Here is a 22,878-nt window from a genome sequence, read left to right on the forward strand (position 1 = left end):
CAATTTAGAGCTAATAAGATAAGTTTACATATTTCACATATTTATAATATTGATTGATTATTTTAAACACAATTTTTTTAAACTTTCAGGTTGTTGTTGACATTGTCAGATAATTCTTTACATTTATTTATTATGAAGGCTGCAGTGGATGGTGGTGGTATTCTGGACAGCATCATAGTACCTTTTTACCCCCCTTATGTATAATAGTGACCTTTCTAATATGGCAGTCCTGTTTTATTGGAGGAATGAAAGGAAGCGGTGTGTTTTTGTCAGATTCTGATTAACAGAGATAGAGTTTCTTCATTTCCAGCAACCATCATCACCTGCAGTCATTCAGCTTTTTTTGCCGTTGTGTGCTTTGAAAGGGGTGGGTGTTGCCCAGGACGCAGTGACATGTATTTACAGAGATGATAACAGGCATGGCAGTCATGTCACACAGCTTTCTGTCTGCTCTGTGACATAATTGCCTCTTATGGTGGCAGCCAATATAGAGATAGGTACTACTTGAAAAAATGAGCTATACAACTCATTTTTTTTAATGACATTAGATGGGTTATAAGAAAAAAAATCTTACTCGATCCCATTAACTCACTGCTTATAGGATAGATTCAGTTTCTTTTTAAAATATTCTCATGCCCATATGCTTTTATCTTTTCTTCTTTCTGCAGTGGTCATTAAATGCTGCCAATGAAAGAAAAGGCATTTTGTGTTATTGAAAATACTGTATCTTTACTTTTCCTAGTCAATATAAGGTTTTCATAGTCTTAAAATGTTTGAATCAAATGTGCTTTTTCCAAATTGTTTAGTGAAGAGTTCTGTTTTATTCCTTCAGATAACATTTCCTTGTCGAGCTGCTAGTGAAGCCTCATATTTTTGCTGATCTTTAGAAGTAAGATTTTTTGAAAGACTGTAGACTCTGTCCTCCATTACTTGAATTACAATTACAATTCAATTTTGATAGGTTATATAAACATTAAAAGGGATTAAACACATTCTATTCCCTTTATTTATGGCGGTGTTTGAGTAATATTTGTTACACGTTCTTATTTATCCTGATGGCAGTCATTTCCATTTCCGCAGTTGTTGGTGATTGCACTGGCTTTGTGACAGCAACAATGAAGTCTAGTTCCAACATTTTACTGACAAGCAGCAAGTTGTTTGTAGGAGGTAGAGTTGTGGGGCCACAATTGTAAACAATTATGATAAATTGTGCTTGCCTGGGAAAACATTGATCTAAAAAATGATTCACTTTGTGTAAGGCTTGCTACACTGGACATCACACTCTGCACTGAGTTTTCTGTGAACTCATAGCCTCTCTTTTTTCATCTTGAATGACGAATGAAGGAAAATGAAGAATTTAACATAAATTATTTTGCAAAAAAATAATATTTAACATGCTTTGTGATTACAGGAACTCAGCTTTGTGGTATCAATGTAAAGGCCAATAATGTTGCTTTACTGTTGGAAGGCTGTCCGTCTATACCTTGGGGCATATCTGCATAACAGTGAGACAATATGCCACAGGCATCCAGATTTAGATGACAAAGAAGCAGATTATTTACAGCAGGAGCTCTTCTCCCTACTCTTGTCTGACTGAGCTTCCACACCAACCCCCCATTATGAGCTGCGTAAACCTTCCTAATAGGGAGCAAGCATACATAGTTTTTCCATCAGAGGAGAAACAAGGAGCTGAGAGGTGCCACATAGATCAGTGTGACTGCTACTAACTGGCCTGTCACAGGGTGCACTCATCTCTCTGTGACGTGAATAGAGGGATGAGTCACCGCTTGCAGTGCAAGGATGGAGGGAGAAGAGTGTCTGTGTTTGTGTGCGGGCATGTATGTGGATGGTTGGTTTGTTGTGTGTTCACACAACAACAGACTATCTCTGTTCACTTAAGTGCCTGTTGTGCATATGCATGCTTCAATCTTTAACCCAAGTATGTACTGACCTGACAGAATGCCACAGTTACAAAGCCAGAATGAACTGGTTTGCACACAATTATCAGGGTTGCTCTATCCGGCATCAATTTGTGTATTCAATCATGTATTTTTAGCTGGATATGCGTAATTGCCACGTGTTAGGGCATGACAGCTTGCTTAATAGGAACAGACAATCTTGTAAAATGCAGTTTATAGAAGGCTTTTGCCTTTTTAAGATTAAGATTAAGATTAAGATTAAGATTTGATATCTGCCTCAGAGGAGGCACCTTTAGCGAGGGAGCATAATTAGTGGCTATTTAACATCTTTGTGCATGCGATTCTCCTTGCTGCAAGGAGAGCTTTGCGTGCGAGTGGACGTGCCCTCGGTGCTTTAGCCCGGACCTCTAGCTCCCCCCCGTATTGGCCTTTCTTAACATCTGTCACTGGATGCCTGTTCTGAAGGCTGCATCATTGGCATCTGTAGCCACCTGATAAATTCAGTGACTGAAGAGACAAGTCAGCATCAGGACCATTGGGTTGATTAGATCCTCGTCTTTATCTGACTCTGCCTGCCGGTGATTCACCATCACTTTGGATGATTCAGTCTCTAGTTGATGGCACAAAGCACTGCCTAGATCCACAGGGCTTATTGAGTCTGATAGAGATGTTCCTTCTCCATAAAGACAGCCATTTTGGCATTTTGACAGGAAGCTGAAAGAGATTCTGCATGCGTAGACTACCCACACCTGGCTCTGTTTGTAGCCATTTTGTCAGTTTGGCCAGCCTTTTGTCTAGTTGTCCTGTATCTCTAATGCTGTGAAGCACTTCTCATGGTGATATACTGCAGGTGTTTTTAGTGTTTTTTGTGTCGGTTGTGGTTGTCATGCTGAAAAATAAACAGGCTGGATGTGGACTGATGAACATCTGACACTTTGACGTGACAAGGTATCTATCTGTATGTTTAGGATAAGTCCATTCAACCAGCATCTTCAGCTGGAGTTGCTGTTGGATATGTGTAAAGAGCTATAGATAGATTTTATAGCCTGTGAATTTCAAGCAGTGGCTGTTTTCTCTCATGTCATTTCTGTCATTTTGTCACTGTGGATGCATTTTCACAGCAATATAAGTATAAGTTGGGTATAAGTAGAGAGAATTGTTAACTAAATACCATTTTGTTAAAAATTGAATAAACTTGACTGGCGTTACCAGTCATGAAAAAAAAGTGGGGGAAAATATGCATGAAAAGTGAAGTTCATATACAGCTTAGGTTCTCACCTCACCTTGAAACAAGCTGGCATTTTGCAGTGTGATATGGGTGTAAAACTCAGATTAGAAATGTGAGAAATAAAAATAAAACAGCCCCTAATTTGACCATCTAATTGATTTTTTTTTATTGGATGGAAATGGCTTAATTTCAGTTAATTTGTAATTTGTCCTAATTCATTTGGTAATATTAATATGAGGTGTGAGCATTTTGACCATATTAGAACTGCTTTTAAAGACAGCATTCCTCCTTATCAATTCTATCTTGATTTTTATTCTTCATTAACAGGTATCCTGCCCTGTTCAGTTCATTTAGAATACAAAGCAAATTTCATGATCATCTTATTAAATGTATTAAATTAAAATTACAATGAGGTGCAGTGTTTCCTCACCTGCAGGACACTCTCTCAAACCAAACCCCTCACATATGGTTCACATAATTGGACTATAAACATTAGACACATTAGCACTTTCTTTTTATAATTGTCACCTCCCCCACCCTAACTCCAAGGACATGTACACAAACATGTGCGTGCAGACGGTTCATTCACAGCTTCTGCAGTGAGTAGCTCTAAGAATGCTTGTGACTCATTCTCCCGTTGCTGTTGAAGAGGGAGGAAAGGGGAAAGAGGATGCTAGAAACACATGAGAGTGAGGAGGTGGTCAAAAACACCCCATTTGTTTATCTTTCTAGGGGTCAGGGGTGGGATGTCCGGAGCAGGACCTTTCTATGTCCACTCTGCTATTTGTGTACTTGTCAAATTATCATATTGTGGTTTGTGAGGAAATGATTTATTAAATCATTATTTTGGAAATGTATGGCCCCTGTAGTCATAGCACTTCTGCTGCTCTGATTTTGTCTGGCTTAGAGCAGCAGCAGTGTGTGATGTTCTGTAATAAGCACAAGCATGAAGGTTACTGATCCCCTCCCCTCCTGTAAACGTCATTCACTCATGGGGTTGCAAGGGACCATGCGGATGCATTGACACAATAGGAATTCAGACAAAGTTTGCGTACACCTATGAAAAATGGCAATTCTTATTAAATTTGTCTGTTGTTTGTTGTGCAGCTCCCTCCCTAAGGTTCTGGTTTGCACACAGATCAACACAGAAAGCGGTTTCCTCTTCTTTTTTTTTCTTTCCTCCTCCTCCTCCTCCTCCTCTTTTCTGGCTGGATTGGCAGTGGTGTTTGAATGCTGCTGGGCATGTTTTGGAGAAGCAGGCGAGGACGAGTATACACACGTGTGGCTCCGTAATCTGCTAATAGAACGTTTTGCTTATTGCAAATTACTGCCCTGGAAATAGATGGAAGATATGTCCTGCCTGCAAGAAAAATGTGCCGTGTCATGCAGCAAGATGACCATTTGCCACAGTGCCATCGTAAGAAACCAAGGTTGTGGTTTTAAAATGTAATTAATACTTTTCTGTGTTGTTGACAGTTCAGTACGTGGCCTCTATCCCTTGCCTGCGTGTAATTACTATCCCGTGTCAGTTTGCCTGCTTGCATTCCCTTGCCTACCCTCTCTCTACCTCTTTATTTGTCAATGGAGACAATTTATTAGCTCTAATTAATATCAGGCCCACTCTATCTTTATAGGCTCACAGTTCATCGTGTTGCCACTGAGAGCTTATTGAGATCTCTTGATTGAAACTCTTCTGTCTCTGTATTGTTCACTTTCCTTCATTTTTACACCCCCCCCCCTCTTAACCCAGACAGCCTCTTTGTAGCTTATCTTTTTTGCTTTTCTCAATTTTCCAAATCAAATCAAGGGTTCGTTTGTATATCTGATTAAACATGAAGGTTTGCTTGGGTTGTTGCCATTCTTTCTGCACCATGTCATCCAGATTTCCTCAGTTTGTGACGTGCCTTAGAAGACCTGTGTAAACACCTATTTAAGTGTATTTGTTATGATCTCTAAGAGGAAACAGGTGGCTGTTCATCATGGCCTTCAAACCTTAGTGCGTTTATGTATGTATGTGAATATATATTGCGCTTTTAATAAGTGTCTTTTTTCTGGAAGGAGGACTGATGTTTTTCCTGTGCTTCCTCTGAGGGAAGGCTGGTACTCGATGGCCACGTCAGCACAACCAATGCTCCAGTTGACTCAGGGGGAGGGGGAGAGGGAGAGGGATGTGGCCTTTTTTTATCTGATCTCTGTCAGCACTCGTGCGTCATTTTGATGTAAAAGAGTGGGTGTCCCCCCCTCCCCACCTCCGATCTCCGCCTTACCTCTCTCTTTCTCTCTCTTACAGTAGTGTAAGGGTCCCTCATCCCAACTCTCTCTCACCTTGTTCATTCTGCTAGTCTCTCCAAGTCGGTGCACACAAAGCCTTTCATTGTAAATGGACAGCATATAGAAAGCATTGTGATTCATCAGATTTCCTGTTAGTCAGCATCAGCTGCACTACCCAGAACTGCCTTAATCAGTCATTAGGCTGGTGCACAGCTGAGCACGGTGCGGCACAAGCACAACATCATTTATTTATCTCAAAAGTGAGTAGAGTTAACTGCGCACACTTTGAGCCCCTACTCAGATTATATTGTAATCTGAAATCAATGACTGTTGAGCCAGTGTGACTGGCTTCTTTCAGGCAGAGCTCTCGCATGCTCACTGAATTGAGATTTTTGTCCTTGCACACCCTATGTTCTTGGCTATGGAAATGACTCACTGCCTGGTTGCCCTTTTGATTTTAGCATCAGAGGCCTACCTTCTCTCTGTCTTATTGAAGGAAGTTTATTAGCAGGGAGCAGGTGCCTTGCTGTATCATGGGTCTACATAGTTATGCCACACTGTGAAGTCGTCTTTGATGCATATGGTCTAGGCATGATTACAAGATAGTACACTGGGTCAGTGAGGTAAGGTTATGATGTATTAAAATGTATGCAGCCTTTCACAGCATTAGAGCAGATGATTGTGTGTATAATCTAATGGGATGGACCCATTCAAGAGACAGCAGCTGTAGCCCTGCTTCTGAGGAGTAGCATTAATATACACATCCCTAGTAAACCCCAAAATTATCAGATTAAAGGTAACTTTTGCGTTTGCATGTTTTTTTTGTTTGTTTTTTTAATTGGTTTGTTGTGTTTTGTTATGTATTAGCTATTTTAGCTTGTTAAGTAGTAATGGACACAAGTTGGTCAGTATTCCCAATTTGCTCTAAAACAGTCACAGCATAATATCCTGCCCATGTGGATTTAAAATCCAATTTACTTAATCCGCAATTCAGTTTGATGTCATCCTACTAAGTAATCAGAATGGCATCCCTAGCAACAGTCAATTATACATAGTAACAGTCTGCTTTTTTAATGTTTTTTTAAATAACAGACCACACAATTCTACAATTAACTAGTGATAATCAATTAACCACAGTTTTAAAATAAATAACATTTAAACAACAATCTAATTGAATTTATTTTCAACCAGTGACACCAGGTCACCTAAGCCAGTCGGTGTTAAACCTGCACCTGAGAGTTGGTCAGCAGGTCTGAATGAGTGTGATGTATCACTGTTCTTTAATTGCTATATTGCCTTGTAACCATAGTCTGCCTTTGTATAGGGCTGGTGAGCACAGCAGTGAACTCTGTACCCGAGTGATTTTGTGTTGAGGCGTACACTCGCTTGTTATTACACCTAGCTAAAGTGACTGCTCTATAATAAATCCTACCCTTATGAAATGTTTGTTTGAGGTTACAGTTTATATATCAGGAGGGATGTTTCTAGTGTTTGGAGTAGACAAAATAGGAAAATCCTACCGCCACAAACTTCAACCTCTAAAGAAAACAATTTAGTACCTCTACCTCTACATTGACTAACCTTTATGAAGGATAAGACTTCATTACTTTGAGCAGATGTTACCTAACACGCTGCCCTGGTATCTGGTTTGACTTGCTCTCTTCTGAGAACTGGAGGCTGGACTTCAGCACCTGAAAGGGTGGAGCTCAGCGTTAGAGGGAGAATGCAATGTATCATCACACAGGCCAGCCTCTGTGGTCATAAATGTATAATGGCTGCTCATTTAGAGCTGCTTTCTTTCCTTACACCACTGTTGACAAAATGCAGGAAAACTCTTCCACAAGCAATTTCCTGGTGTGTGTGTGTTGTGAATCCTTTTGCATGACATCTGGCATTGATAGAGACCCCAGTGTTTTCTGTCCTAGGATTGTAAGAAGAGAAATGTGCGAATGTGCAAACTTGGCTCAGAGGTCGCTCGCTCTCTTTCCGTCTTCGAGGTTTTCTGCTGAGCTGTCACTCCTCTGAGCTGAGCTAAGCTGTTGAACTGGCCCCTACAACAGAGCAGGAAACTTTGTTGTTTCTCAGCACTTTTCTAAAGTGGTCTTCTTGCATTTGCCAGTATTTTAAAATGCATTTGTCTTGCTCTTCTTACTCAGGGGTATTTAAAAAATGAAATAGTCATTGAAAGTGCAGGTGGTTTAGATGAGATATTCTCCCTACAGAGGGTAATAATTGTAACTGGGTTTTGTAAAACCTGCCATACAGGCAAAAGGTAAGGAGTTATGGTCGTCTAGAATTACAGATGAAGATACAATAACAGTTGAAAATTCTGCTTCAGTTTTGATCCATTCATCATTTACCCCATAATGTTTTGATGTGTAAATACACCAGTGAGTCTCTATTGCTTTGAGGCTCAGGCTATGGTTTGAATGACATTTCAGCTCTGTGTGAAACTCTAATACACCGCAGATGAAACAGCTGTTTGTCCTGAGGAACATTGTTTGATCCCGTTCCTTCCTTCTTCACACAGGTCCTGCTCAGGTTCCCATGATGTCTCCAAATGGTTCAGTGCCTCCAATATATGTGCCTCCTGGATACGTTTCACAGGTATTCACTCTATACCATTTCCTTTCCAATGTTTCTGATTTCTATCATACACACAGCAGCTTTGATATCCGATTTCCCGCTCTCCTGTTTGTTTCCTCTCAGATCATAGAAGAGAACGGAGTGCGGCGAGTTCTGGTTTTACCTCAGCAACCAGAGTTCCACCCAGGGGGCCACTCCCCTCTCCACCATCCTCCACCTCCACCCCATGCCCACCTGCCTGCCTTCATCCCACACCCTGCCATGATGCCCCATCCACCTCACCTGTACACAGGCATGGCGGGGGGTGTGGGCGACATGAGCTCTCAGTACATCTCCCAGTACCATCCAGCTCATATCTACTCAGAGCAGGGTGAGTTGGAGCCGGTGGTGTCTGGGCTGTATTGTTATATTGTGGTGTTGTTTATTTGTTCTCCACACTTTATTTGCACAGTGTAGTTATACAATTGAAGCCTGAGTCAAACTGTTTAGTCTTTGAGGGTGGTTACCTCACCGCTCTGTGTATTTGTGCGCCCTTCTCATAATAACCTGTGAGTGTTTCGACCTGCTTCTCTGGCCTCCAGACATATTTTTTTTGTTTCTTTTTGTTGTTGCAGTCTCTACAGATTCTCACTCCCAACATGGACGCCCACAGTTTCACAGAGACGACAGAACTAGCAAAACGCACGAACGTCTGCAGAAGAAACTGAAGGAGCGTCAGGGAGGCGGGGGAGGAGGAGGCGGCGGAGGACAGGTGAAGGACAGCCCTCCTTCTTCGCCACAGAAGACTTGCAACAGCCCCCAAACAGTGGACATTCATAACGGAATCAGCGGGAAAGGGCTGGAGGCAGAGCAGGGGCAGCTTAGGCATGCAGTAACCTGCACTGACAAGCAGACGGGCAAAGGGAAAAACGGAGAGTCAAGAGGTAAGGAGATGATGCGGACAGGTTTTATAATTCTACACTGATTATTAAACTGTTCAAGAAGCACACAGACATCCAAGCAAGACAGATGTTGAGTTTCACACAAAATCAAATCAGTATTACCTGTTTAAGTTTAGAGTGACATTATCATTATTTTCTCTCCTCAGAGCTGGACAAGGAGGCTCAGGCCCTGCAGACCATGTTGAGTACCATCAGTAAAGCAGTGGTTGGTATCACTTCTATCCATCAGTATTTGTTTGTTTCCCTATGTAATTATTGCAATTTGCATCATTTTGTGTGAATCTATGTTCACTGTTTTGTTGAAAGACTTTTAATGATGCTATTGTATCGCATCATTAAACACTCTATCACCATCCATGATGAATTCTTGCTAATGGAGTCAGACCTGCTGACTAGCACCCATGTGGGGATTTCATTTCCCAAATGTGCCACCAAACATCTTTGCTAGCAGTTATTAAAGGGTTTGCTTTGAAAGGATTTTTTCTTTTCTTTTTTATTAAGTGCCCACCTGGCTTTCACATCCCTCTGGTTTTGTACTTAATTTGCTCCAAGAATTTATTTTGGACTTAGGGTAATAATCATACAGAAATAAACACATATAGGATAGTCTAAATCCTTTAAAATGCTGAGATAACACTAGCTGCTCAACAGCAGCTGGATGGGCATCAGCATAACAGGAAATAGAATTTCCTTGACCTCAAAATAAGAGATTTGTCATACGCAGTCACTATAGTGTGGACTCCTTGTAAAAATTCCAAGTCTATTGGAAAGATGATAGATAAACCCAAGGGGCAGTTCAGCTTCAATGCAGAGATTCTTTCCCCACCTTTGCTTAAAGGACTAAGAGTCAAACTGTGGGAAGTACAGGACTGAGGTGGGCCCCTGGGACAAGCGGGAGCAGGCACAGACCTGAGCTGATTGAGTTCTTCTACGTATGAATCCCCCCTGCTGTGTAACTTGGGCTATTTTTAAACATCCTCCAAACAGAATGAAAAATCTTAAGGTTGCACAGCTCATCCTTGCCAAATGCTAAAAAAATCCTTTCCCAGTGTGGCATCAGCTTGCATGTTTTGATCCCTGTCTCTCTCCCTACACCGAGCAGTGTGATTTTTTGTGACAATTTTAGGTATGTAAGACAGTGGCTTTATTATAAATTTATAATATTCAAAAACTTGTGCAGTACCTACCAGAAGCTGCTGTGTTTGTATAAAAAAATCAGATACAAGACTCTGCTTTGAGATATGGCTTGATGATGGTTGACGATGACCTCTAAACTTTTATGTATTAGGTGTCAGACATCCAGGCCAGAGGAGCGGTAGTGAGCTGGACTGCACCCACCAGGCCAGAGAACGAGAATGGCAGCATGAAGGATGACTCCAGCCCTCCAGAACCCCTCAGCTTTGAGGTCTCTGTGTCTATTAGTGGCAAAGATGGGACGTTCCAGAGCATGTACTGGTGAGCATGCACACATCTAGAAGCCCACTGTTAATGAAGATTTTATTTTTGAATTATTTTGATATCTGATAACGTGCAATGTTTTTGTTGCAGTGGGGAAGAACTAAGTGCAACTTTAGAAGACCTTCGACCAGCAACAGACTATCATGTCAGGTTGGCATCACGCTCCAGCTGCTTAGTGTTTTAATTGCAGTGTGGATACACAGAGGAGCATTCTGTAAACACTTTTGTTTTGTCATCAGGGTCCAGGCGATGTGTAACTGTTTACAAGGAAGCCCGTCAGAGGCTGTGAGCTTCACCACTTTAACCTGTGAGCCCGATCCTCCCAATCCTCCCAGGAAGACCAGTGGGAACAAGAACACACTTGTACTTCAGTGGAAGGTAGAAGAAGTGTGATTGAAGGATTAAAAGCTACAATTTTAAAAGTGGCAAGAGTATTTTAATCTGAGTGAAGAAAGAGAAAATGTAAAAAAATAAAATCTCCTTTCAATTTTTGGCTTCATTTAAGCTGTTCGAATACAGGGAGTTAGATAATGGGTAAACTGATTACCTCCTAGCTCGGCAAAAGCACTTAAGGAACAACCATGCATAATCAGCAAAATTAACTGAAAGTAAATCTTTTTTATGCACTTAGATGCTCCTTGTTTGCACTGCTGAAGAAGCTTCTTTGCAGTTATTTGCAGTTTTAGGAAATGTATCATACTGATCAGGCCAAGCTGACTGAAGTATAAACAAGTGTGTGATCCATTTACAGGCTCCATGTGACAATGGTTCCAAAATTCATAACTACATTCTTCAGTGGGATGAGGTACATTTTTATTTATTATAATATGACAAGGGCAATTGCACAGTTGCTTGTTCTTAAACTGTTTTCACTTCAGGGGAAGGGCGCTGGTACTTATGAACAGTGCTACTATGGACCTCAGAAGCAGTACAGAGTGACCAAACTTTCTCCAGCTTCGAGATACTCCTTCCGCCTTGCAGCCAAAAATGATATGGGTGTAAGGTAAGCATGCTGACAAGTTCGGTTTTCTTTTTTTATTTCCCTGGAAGGCTTCCTCCCTGTTGTCCATTTTTGTTACCGTTTTCCTCCATTCACCGTCTCCATCTGTTTATGTGTCTCTCACTCTGTCTCTCCTGTCTTTTTTCCCCCCATTCTCTCCCATCCTCTGTCTCTCTTTCTTTCTCTGCCTTCTCCAGTGAGTTCAGTGAAGTGGTGGACCTGTTCACCTCATGCAGTGTGCCATTGCCACCCTTCCCTCCAGAGCTAGAGATGGCAGGAGTGACCTGGCTGTGTCTGAGGTGGCAGAGGCCTACTAGTTCTCCAAAGGAGGATGACATCTACTATATTTTGGAAATGGAGGAGGAAGGCTCGGTATGTCACTTAAATATCAAAATCGCACATTTGGGAATAGAGCTCAACAATAACAGCAGTATCTGCATTAAATGCATGTCCAGGGTCATCTTAGGTGGGCATATTTCCATGTGCATCCCATTGCCTATATACCTGCCAAGGAACACAAAATAGTTAACCCCCCCCACTGCAGCTGTGTGTCCTGCAGACCTACTTGTTTTCTGTGCCACAGCACGTGTCTTGTAAGTCATTGCTCACCTGGTTGTCTTCTTTTTCTGTTTGTCATTTGTCTCAGGGATATGGCTTCCAGCCAAGCTACGACGGCGAAGAGCTCTCCTGCACCATTAGGAATCTCCACAGGAGCACCAAATACAAGTTTAGGGTAAGGAAGCCCTGTGATATATGCAGTCAACATCGGCTAGCCACGTGTTTAATTTGGGCTGGAATCAAGTGTGTGTCTGTGTGGAGGGGGCAGGATTCAGGGAGGGAGGGATGCTGAGTCCCACGTTGGCCGTATGACTCATCCGTTCACAGGATTTTGCCAGCAGAGCGGTGGGCAACTGACGGCATCGGCAGGAGGAACTGCTGATCACATGCGGGGCCCCAGTGAGAAGCTAGTCGAGCAAAGCGATTTAAAGCCATCGGCCTTTTGGCTGGCAGTAATGTCACAAGAGTTAAGAGACAAGCTGCTGTTGTTGTCTCTATCACAATATTTCCCTCTCTGGCACTTTCACACTGTCTCATCCCCCTCTAAATTGTTGCTCTTCTGAATGTTAAATGGACTATTTACTAAATAGTAAAAATCACAGATAAGCATCCTTCATATATCAGTAGAGAGAGACCAGACACATAAAGCTCCTATTAAAAATGTGAAAGGGGGCTATACATTTAGAAAACAGGGCAGATTTTTAACATGTCAGTCGAAAAACTGCATATGAAAATATACCATCAATAATATGTGCTCTAATTTTCTCTGATGTTTCTGCTCACATACTGACCTTTAACATAGCAGCAATACAACAGTAGAACTTGAGAGGGAGTGGTGAAATGTCTTCAGGAAAAAAACTCTTGGCCATAACATGAACGAGAGCATCCACAGACACAACAAATAGATGTGATGAGTGACATAAAGGCAGAGATGGACTGGGTTCAGGACCATTAGCTCAGCTGTGATCTTCTCTTCTCCACGGGGTGCAGACCTTGCTGAGAGTTGTGTAAACAATGGAGGACAAACTATGTAGTGACACAATTCATAAATCATTGGCAAGCATCATTTTTCTCTGTTTGTACTGTTAGTTTCATAAACACTGTATATAATTAAGATTCAGAAAGAAATTAATGTATTCCTCACCTAGGTAGGAATCAATCTCTGCTACAGGCAGAGTAGTAAAATAAATAAGTTATAAAATATTGAGTCATGGTGAATGCATTGTTAGTATAGAGCAAGTTTATGCTTAACATTTGGCTCACATTCCTGCTGCTTGGCCTTTTGTAAAGCTCATACTCATTGTTTTTTCTTTTGAAGGTTAATTATACATTGTATCTTATTTTGAAAGTAAATATTTTTTATAGAATGCTGCAGGCTGTGGCTCAGGAGGTAGACAGATTGTGAGGCAATTATGAGGTTGGTGGTTCAGTCTTCGGCCTCTCAACATGCTGATGTGTCCTTGGCCGAGACGTAAATGACAGCACTGCACCATTGGTGTGCACAAGAAGACCATTCCTTTTTTTTTTTTAGAAATAAATTTGACAGCAGTGTTCTGTGGAAAGTGGTTTCGGGAGAGAGGATGGAATATTCACCATCATTATGAAAGAAAATATTCACTGACTTTTCCTTATAGGAGAATGAGGTGCTTCTGAGGTGCAGGGTCGTTTTATTGCACTGCATTAGTTTGAATTTACAGCTTGGTCATACTCGGTTTGAACAAGTAGCTGACTTTATAATCTGAAGTTACACTCAGCTGAAGCTGGAAGCTGGATCACAGGTGTTCAGAGTCGCTTCTTAAAACCTGTTATTTCCCTGCAGCGAGTGACAGGAACAGGTGGCCCATTTTCTGCTCAGTGCTCCATCATATTGAAATCATATTAATGTGTAAGTAAAGGCAGGAAGACTGCGCACCACAGCATTCCTCAACGTGATGCATAGAGGAAAACATGGTACCCAAACACACTACGCCACATGCCTAAATGAGAGAATGTTCATCAATCACCCTCCCTCCTGCATTTCCAATTATCCTGCTGCACAGTGAAGGGAGGCTGGCTGCTGCGCGGGTTTGTCTTAGTACAGCATGTGGATGAACGCTGCTCATCAGAGATTTCTATATTAGTGCAGATGTGGCACCCTCAAGTGCAAATGACACTAAGTCTTATTGGCTCATTTCAGGATTGCAATGTTTGTGGTGTCGGTTGAAATGTTCCCGTAGAGTTCAGGATTAGGATCATTTTGATAATGTTGTGTTTATCTGTGGTCATTTGAGTTGTTGTAGACAAACAGCAGCCATTATTCTGTCAGGAGTTATGACTCCTCCCTGTCTGTATTTATGCACTTCCCCCAGGTGGTTGCATATAACTCTGAGGGAAAGAGTAACCCGAGCCCGGTGGTCGAGTTCATCACAAACCCAGACAGACCCAGCAGTCCCTGCAGGCCTGTCGTCAGAGGAAGAGTCCTCCCCAACAGTTTCAAGATGGCCTGGGGTGAGCTGGGGTGGCTACCCTTTTCCCTTATTAAAACATTTCAGGATTTCACGTATACGACAGCCCAGCAAGTCCAGTTCACTTTTTCAGTGAGCTCAGTCTGACATGGCTGACATGAGACGGATGACATCCCCAAGTAGTTTTTCACAATAGATGATTGACAGTCCTCTCTTCTATTCAGACATCAGCATGATTCCTTTATCCTCCTCGCTGGACAAACACAGCACTCACTGCTTTACTTGCTCTCTGCTTCCAATTTTTCAAAATGAAAAAGAAAAACGTGTCTGCAGGTGTGACACCATTGTTCAATTTTTGTGGGGGAGTGAAAAAAATTGTAGAAGATATTTGAAAAGGCCACATAATTATTCATTCATCTGCATTTTCTACTTTTAATACTAACCCTCCAGACACCAAAATATACAAGAAGACTTTTTTTTGACCGACAGAAAAGTTTTTTTTTTTTTTTTTTCAAATCTAATATTAAAATTGTGACATTTAATAAAAATCACATCCGTTATGGGAAAAAAAAGAACCATTTACATGAACACAACTAAAAACCAAAACTTTCAGCTCTCTATAGTGCAGCTAGAAAGCCATAATTGACTGTAAAATTAAAAGTGCAGTAGCCCTCCCTTTTCCAAGATTAGAATCACCTGTGAAAATGGGAAGAAATGCAATTTTTATTTATTCCTCTTAGAATAACTAGCTTTATCACTGTCTTACTTATACTGCACAAAACACTTTATACTGCAATAAAAAGTTAGCCCATGGTGACTAAAAGAGTGACATGAGTCAAATCTTTTCCATATCTGATTAAGGTTCCACCCACCAAGTTTGAATCACTCCTGATATTTTACAGTTTGTGGAGCTGCTTTCAAATGAATTAACAAATGCTTGTCTTACACTTCAGAGCCCCCTAAAGATAACGGTGGAGCAGAAGTCACTAAATATGTTGTGGAGCTGTCCGAGGGCTTGAGTGGTAAGTTACACATGATACCTAAAAAGTGCTGAAAATTATGTTTTGTGGACACATTTTCTTATTTAAGTATTTTTTTTTGTGCTCAGGCTTATCATGGGCGCTGGTTTACTCTGGACCGGCTTCGGAACATGTGTGTGATGGTTTGAAGCCCGGATGCTCTTACCAGGCACGAGTTTACTGCCTAAGCGAGGGGGGACAGAGCCCGGTGAGTCATTCAGCGTCAGTCAGTGCATGTGCACGCATGGTTGCATTCATAACATTGTTTTTAGCTCCATAAATTTGAATACACAATAAATTCCCTTATTGCAGGGAGGAAAAATAGACATACAGTTACTTAGATTGGTACCAATGTTAGATGGAAGTTTTAGTGAATGTATGTGTTTTATCGGATCCAGTCAGACTTCCATATTGTGGTTATATAAAGCTTGAGTGTTGTGCACCGTTTTCCTGTTGCCTTTTTAATTATTGATACATTTCTCGGCTGTTGCTTAAACCGTAATTGTCGGGGCACGCAGCCAATGTGGATCTGATTAATTCTTACACTAATAATTCTAGAAATGCATTCTATTTATAGTGAGCTTTAATAGGAAATTGTCATTCAGTCAGTCTCCTCTGCTGAGAGATTAGGGTCTGCTTCCTGGTGTGTAAGTACAAGACAAAGCCCGCTAATCGATTAACCCTCCCTGCATGTGCCAGAGGATGTTTTTCTTAATTAGTTCAGTTCACAGACACTCTTCATTAATTTCTTCATCAGCTATTTGTGCATGCATTTATTCATGAAGGGGCTTGTAAAGAAACATGAGTCATGGCGGTGAGTTGCTACTTTTTGGTGCAGCATGATGGTGCACATGTTTTCCTTTTGTCAGCAGTTGAATCAATGTTTTTTTGCTTGTGAGACAATCTAACATTGTGAAATACAGCATATTTCTCTGTATACTTGTGTACCTTTTGAAGAAAGCATTCACTTTTGTGTCCTCGTGTCTGTTGTAGCCTAAATCAGCGTGATAAGCTGATGAAAATGACAATGTGTAGCCAGTGTGTGTGTGTGTGAGAAAGAGGAGGGAGTGGGATTGTCAATTTGTTATTTTCTGTGGGACTTAATTGGTGTGTTGTCTTCCCTTGCAAGCTGTCAGAGACCCTGCAGGTCCAGACTCCCGCGGTGCCCCCAGGGCCCTGCCAGCCCCCTCGGCTGGTGGGCAAGCCCAAAGCCAGGGAGGTGCAACTGCGCTGGGGTGAGTCATTCCTCTCCAACTTAGATCTGTGTGGGTTGTATTTCGAGCTTCTGTTGATGGATTTATTTGTCTAGCGAACAAACATCAAAGCAGCATGCCTTTGATTATTCATTATGTATTATTATGCTGTTGGTACATTTTATCTTTATTGTATTATTTTTGTTGTTGTTTATAAATGCTGGTTTGCACAAATTTCCCAGGTCCCCCTCAGGTTGACGGAGGAAGCCCGGTGTCCTGCTACAGTGTGGAAGTGAGTGGGCCGCAGTCTGATGAAAGCAGGGAGGTTTACCAAGGTCCAGAGCTGGACTGCTCTGTGGGAGGGTTAATGCCTGGAAAAACCTACGGCTTCCGGCTCAAGGCTGCAAACAAGGCTGGGGTGAGAAAGACTGTTAAAATGGATTTATCAGATCATCTCACTCTCACTCTCACATTTTCAACTAAACATTTACAGTTGTCTTCAATAGTTTTTTTTGTCCCTTTCTGTGAATAGTTTGGGCCTCTTTCGGAGCGTTGTGAGATTACAACTGGCCCTGGGGCCCCTGAGCAGTGCAAGGCCCCTACCACCACATCCAAGTCCCCCAGCTGTGTTGTTGTGAGCTGGGAGGTAAGACTGGCATCAAAATTCTGAGAATAAATTAGCAGCACAGCTACACTGTGGCATCTGCACTGAGGGCCATGTGTTTGTCCTGTAGGCCCCTCCTTGTAATGGAGCTCCGGTGACAGAGTTTCGCCTGGAGTGGGGAGCGGCTGAGGGCAGCATGCAGGTGTGTTACAGTGGACCAGGACTCACCCATGAAATGAAGGGGCTGCTGCCAGCTACTAACTACTTCTGCAGGGTACAGGTGAGCACTAGAAAACACAAATTCAGATAGACTGCATAATGCAATTGGGACAAGATTTTGGTACCAGGGTCTTTCTGAGTTCTGTTTGTTGTCCTTGTAATATTGATCAGTCATTGTCAGACAACAGCTCATCTGTCAGTTAAGCTGTTGCAATCAAATAGTTTAAACAGCACCTTTGTTGCGGTTGTAAACTGTTTGTAGACATTGTCTTTCTCAGTTACCGTCACATCTTAAGTTGCTATTTAGAGTGTTATCAATGACCAGCACATGGAGCCAACTAAGCAGGAAACCCTGAAACAGGCTAACTATCAGATTATAGGTCACCATGACGTCTAGGAGACTTCCAGTAAAACAAAAATATTCAAATAATTTAAACAGTACATGTTGCTTAATACGAACAGCTATGTAACATCCCTTTTCCATGTAGAAAGAGATTTCATCTTTGGGGTTTTATGCTGTATTGGCAGGCAGAGGTTTGACTTCAGTCATTTCACAGCCGGTTCATATATATAGCATGAATTATTAAACACATTTTTTTTTTCCGTTTTTATTTTCTTGCTTGCCTACAATAAAACATGTTTGTTGGGACTTGTTGAAAACCCTGCAAGCACTGTTTACATTGTTACTCCACCTTGTGGTCAAACATGGACACTACGTGCATGTCACACACTGACACACTGTTCCTGTGCCTTCATGTTGTGCAGGCTGTGAATGTGGCCGGCGTGGGGCCCTTCAGTGAGGCAGTGCTGTGCCAGACACCCTGCTCTGTGCCTGCAGCTGTCAGCAACATCTATGTGCTGAAGGAGTCTGAGCTGCAAAGGTATGAGACTCCTGCAGATGAGGATGAGGATGAGGATGAAGAAGAACGCTGTCCGCAGCCGCCGTGTTACTCTCCATCCACTTGCCTGGGTATTTCCTGGGACCCCCCGTGTGATCATGGGTCTGAGATCACTTCCTATCTGATTGACCTCGGAGAGCGGCAGCCTATCGTCGTCGGCCCTGTCACCAAACACATCATCCAGCATCTGCAGCCTGACACCAGCTACAGGTCGGTACTGTTAACACTGCTCGGAACTATTAAGATGTCATAAAGAGCTAGAGTTTGATCTTAAAATGTGACACAAATCAGACACACCTGTTCTTATACTTAGTTATTTTTATAAAACACACGCTATGGGTGTGCAGCAGATTGACAGCTGCCTATAAAACAGTCCAGAACCAACAGAGAAAAGTGTCAAAGTCAAATTATCATGTCTGACATGATGTATTACAGACCGCTTTAATTATATGCTGTTTATGTAGCGCTGGTAGTTACATACTGCGGGTTCGAAGCTCTGCATAATGGTTATGAAACAAAGATTGAGGCTGAATTTCTGAAAAGCTTTTAGGGAGATAAAGAGCTGTATCAACATAAAATGTGTTAATGTACATCGACAGATCCTCTCCCGAGGTGATGAAATGCTATTACCGCCACTTTGCTCAGGTCAGCTCATGCCCGGCAGCTCTCTGATGTAGCCGTACCTCTTTATTCTTCCCCTTCTTCCTCAGGATCCGAATCCAAGCCCTGAATAGCCTGGGAGCCGGCCCCTTTAGTCACACCTTTAAGCTGAAGACGAAGCCCCTGCCCCCACAGCCTCCCCGCCTGGAGTGCACCGCCTTCAGCCACCAGACCCTCAGGCTCAAATGGGGTGACGGCCCAGCCAAAGCTGCCACCTCAGACGCCCTACAGTATCAGCTGCAGATGGGAGACAAGAATGGCAGGTCGGTGGCGAATTAACTGATAAAGGGGAGGCTGGAGTTGTAACAAAAGCTTTAAACAAGAAGACAAAGAGACAGACCTGATGATCTGTTTTGTGCCTCTGTGTCTCTCCTGACTGAGGAGTCACTCGTCTCATTTGCTTTTTGTCATATTTACTCTTTGCTCATTAAATCCTTTCTCTGTTTTCTTGTTGTTCCCGTCATTGCAGATTTATTTCCTTGTATAAAGGACCCTGCCACACACACAAAGTCCAGAGGCTTAATGAGTCTACCTCTTACACGTTCCGCATCCAGGCCTTTAATGAGGCGGGCGAAGGGCCCTTCTCCAATGTTTACACATTCACCACCCCACGCTCTCCTCCAGCCCCTGTGAAAGGTACAGTCTTTTCTTTTTCTGTGCTCTGTATGTGTATCAGGTCTTATTATCTTTACAAACACTCGCTGTTGACAGCCGGTGTGCTCAGCTTTTAACCTCAGTTGACCCCTCTAGCTTGACTCATATTTGAGTAAGACCCGGCGTCCACAGATTCACTTGTCGGCTGTCATCTTGAGTCGGGTTGTTCGGCGCTGTGCTCTGGTCTCCGCCAGCCTCTGCAAAGCCTCTTTTGATCCCACACACCGAAGTCGGTAATGAGGACGTAGGCTTTATTCTCAGTGTGGCACCTCTTTTGAATCAGGCTGTCATGTGCCAGATTGTCAGTGTTACTCAACAGCGATTGTCTCTGTACACAGTGAAGTGGACTCTCCAATATAAACCGTTTGAATTCAGACAAACCATTTCAGCACTGCGTCTCATATCATAATGCCACAAAGGACTACAGTCCTCCTGCCATTGTATTATTTTTGTGGGCACTTTGCTGCTTCAGTGCAACCACGTAGTTTTATTGTTTCTGCTAGAAGTGCCACCTACCTGAATAAGAGCATGAGTCATAGTGATGGTGCTTTGCTAATGTGAAGTGACATGTAGTTATCTAAAATGTATTCTCAGCTTGTCTTCTGAGTCACTCTACCCTTGTAAGAAATGTGTTTTTAGATTCTCACATTAATAGATGTTCCTTGTTTTGGTCATTCTAACTAAAACCATTCTGTCTAAAATATATTTAAAAAACTGACACCACAATTATGGCTGTATTTCAGTGTCCATACTTGTCGATGATGAAGATTCTCAGTCATCCAGGTCATTTTCATTCAAGAGCTTGAAGCAAGACGAGCACTCCTCAAGTCCAATTGCCTCGCTTCGAGCTCCTGAGTGTCCATACATCTACTCTATTTAAAAGCCAGCATCCTTTTTCTGGCTTTTCTTACCCACAATGCTCTGCACACAGGACGCTACTTCACGGCCACACTTCTTAAAGTGAAGTTATCATGGTTTCAGACTTCAAAGAAGTGTCTGGTTTACCAAATATAATATGTATAAACTGCCACAGTAGCGTCATTGTCATTCTTTTAGCCATGACAAAAAAAATCTGATAGATTTACAGTGTTGATCTGACTTCTTGGTTCTCATGTAAATGTTGCTTTTGCCTTCTCTGCACCTATCATTACATCATCTCTCTTTTTTCCCACGTTTTTCCCCCTCCAGCCCCTAAAGTGGAGCGTCTGGAAGACAACTCCTGCGAAGTCACATGGGAAGCCCTTTCACCCATGAAGGGAGACCCAGTTATTTACACCTTGCAATGCATGATGGGAAATTCAGAGTTTAAACAGGTACTGATGCTTTTATGTAAAGTTTACACCCCCCCCCCCTTCACACACACACCCACCAGGTTTTAGTAGTTGATGACCTTGCCTGTTACCTTCATCTGACCTGTCATTGATCACGCTGGCCTTTTTATGCAGACCAGATACAGATGGATCCGGGGCCCTAATGATTTCGTCGTGGCGTTGCAGCGTTCTCTATCAGTCACTGCTGGCTTTAAATTGGCCATTATGCAAAGGTCATTGATCCATGAGGTATCCCAGGTGTCTAGCCCCTGCCAGCACATTCATCCCTCTTAGCAGTCTCCAGCCGTGTTATCGTGGAAAAATGGCCACTGCCGGCTTATGCTAATCTCGCCACACTGTACATGGCAATTGAATCAGGAAGTTGAAAGATGTGGCTCCTGTCTCCAGTTTCCTGTTTTGTCAGTCACAGTGGCGTGGATTTAAAAGCCCCTGTTTAAGAAAAGCGGATTATTCTTTAGCAGAAGCTGGAGTTCTATTGCTACAGTTTTTCCACCAAACAGGCTGTGAATAATCAACACAAACCCTGCACTAACACTGCATGTTCAGTAGTATTTGAGTTTTTATTCTTGCATTAAATCCACAGTTTGTATATGTAGAGACTTTGTCTTCTTCACAGGTCTTCAAAGGCTCAGCCACATCCTTCCATGTCCAAAACCTGCAGCCCAACAGCGACTACCGCTTCCGAGTTTGCGCCATCCGGCAGTGCCAGGACGCCCCGGAGCTGAGCGGCCCCTACAGCCCGACGGTGACCCTCTCCCCGCAGCGCAACGACGTGGCACTGAGCGGCAGCGCGTCCGGCTCAGGGTCCAGGACTGGCACAGAGTCCAGCCGGGGCAAGCAGAGCCTGACGGATGAGCAGTGCGCTTTCCTCCTCCTCATTGTTTTCGCTGTCATCGCCATCCTCATCGCTTTTGTCATCCAGTACTTTGTCATTAAATGAGCAGTTCACGCCACCCAGCTGCAGGTTATAGCTTTATTCTTCCCCTCCCCTCTCCCTCCTCTCTCTCTCTCTCTCTGTTGTTTTGTATTCTTTGTTTGTACTTTACTGTTATCCGGTTTCGACAGAGTAATTGCATTAGCTGAATCGGGGTGTGGCAGCAGGATGGAGAGGCAGTTATGAATTGAGGATCTTATTTGGCACCTGTGATAACTGTCACCTCACCCCAAATGTGTGTGTGTGTGTGTGGTGTCAGCTCAGACTCCTAATCCCTCACGGTTTGCTTCCTGTGCGAAAAAAGGACCTCTGAGAGCAGCGTAGGGTTTCTTTTGGGGAAGAGATGGTCGAGGGGGGAGAAGCAGCGCATATATAAAATGTATAGAAATAGTCATTATTTATATTTCCATTTACGTGTCCTGTATAAAACTGTTTTTGATAGATGTGTTCCAAATAATAGTATGTAGGTGTGTCGTTAGCCTATGTGCTATTTGATCCTGGGACCTGGTGGGCCAGTGTTTGCACAGTGAGGTGTGTGTGTGTGTGTCTGTATCCAGATGCGTATACTGTATGTAGTTGTGCCACAGCGGTACACAGCTGGGAGGGCTTCAGGGCCAGATGAAGGGACTCAAACCCCGACCCCACCCCACCACCACCCCCTCCCACCTCCACGCTGGAGTTTAAAGGAGGAGTGTTAGCGAGAGGGAAGAGACAGAAACCGAAAAATCTTGTTCACATTATAGAACGTTCATTTAGCACTTTCCGACCTTTTTGATGTTCAGAATGTTTAAGGATGCAAAAATGACTGGAGAAATGTTAGTATATTTTTGTACAGTGAAGACACGAGGATCTGTAAGTTTGAAAAAAAAATAGTTCAGTATAAAGTTAGAAAAACAAAAACCAAACTAACAGTGAATTCTAATTATTTTTACTATCATATAGTTATACTGTAGCTTGTTT

At 42.6% G+C, this 22,878-nt stretch overlaps 1 protein-coding gene across 3 annotated transcripts in view; it reads left to right on the plus strand.

Moving 5' to 3' along the window:
• The window catches only part of fndc3a (fibronectin type III domain containing 3A), a 36,730-nt gene extending 14,105 nt beyond the window's left edge, over positions 1–22,625 (plus strand). For 2 of the 3 annotated variants that reach the window (XM_028418885.1, XM_028418886.1), the window contains exons 4-26: positions 7,949–8,025; positions 8,128–8,374; positions 8,619–8,927; positions 9,092–9,150; positions 10,234–10,400; positions 10,494–10,553; positions 10,643–10,781; positions 11,155–11,208; positions 11,282–11,406; positions 11,601–11,775; positions 12,050–12,136; positions 14,310–14,448; positions 15,359–15,427; positions 15,514–15,632; positions 16,554–16,659; positions 16,860–17,035; positions 17,150–17,263; positions 17,352–17,501; positions 18,206–18,549; positions 19,050–19,262; positions 19,469–19,635; positions 20,842–20,966; positions 21,601–21,924. In XM_028418885.1, coding sequence (XP_028274686.1) covers positions 7,949–8,025; positions 8,128–8,374; positions 8,619–8,927; positions 9,092–9,150; positions 10,234–10,400; positions 10,494–10,553; positions 10,643–10,781; positions 11,155–11,208; positions 11,282–11,406; positions 11,601–11,775; positions 12,050–12,136; positions 14,310–14,448; positions 15,359–15,427; positions 15,514–15,632; positions 16,554–16,659; positions 16,860–17,035; positions 17,150–17,263; positions 17,352–17,501; positions 18,206–18,549; positions 19,050–19,262; positions 19,469–19,635; positions 20,842–20,966; positions 21,601–21,924 — 3,545 coding nt within the window. Of the gene's footprint in view, positions 1–7,948; positions 8,026–8,127; positions 8,375–8,618; positions 8,928–9,091; positions 9,151–10,233; positions 10,401–10,493; positions 10,554–10,642; positions 10,782–11,154; positions 11,209–11,281; positions 11,407–11,600; positions 11,776–12,049; positions 12,137–14,309; positions 14,449–15,358; positions 15,428–15,513; positions 15,633–16,553; positions 16,660–16,859; positions 17,036–17,149; positions 17,264–17,351; positions 17,502–18,205; positions 18,550–19,049; positions 19,263–19,468; positions 19,636–20,841; positions 20,967–21,600 lie in introns of all 3 variants that reach the window. The other variant, XM_028418884.1, reaches the window with a different exon arrangement.
• The last annotated feature ends 253 nt before the right edge of the window (positions 22,626–22,878 follow it).

Source organism: Parambassis ranga, chromosome 13 (assembly GCF_900634625.1).
Source record: "Parambassis ranga chromosome 13, fParRan2.1, whole genome shotgun sequence".
NCBI classification, from domain to species: Eukaryota; Metazoa; Chordata; class Actinopteri; family Ambassidae; genus Parambassis; species Parambassis ranga.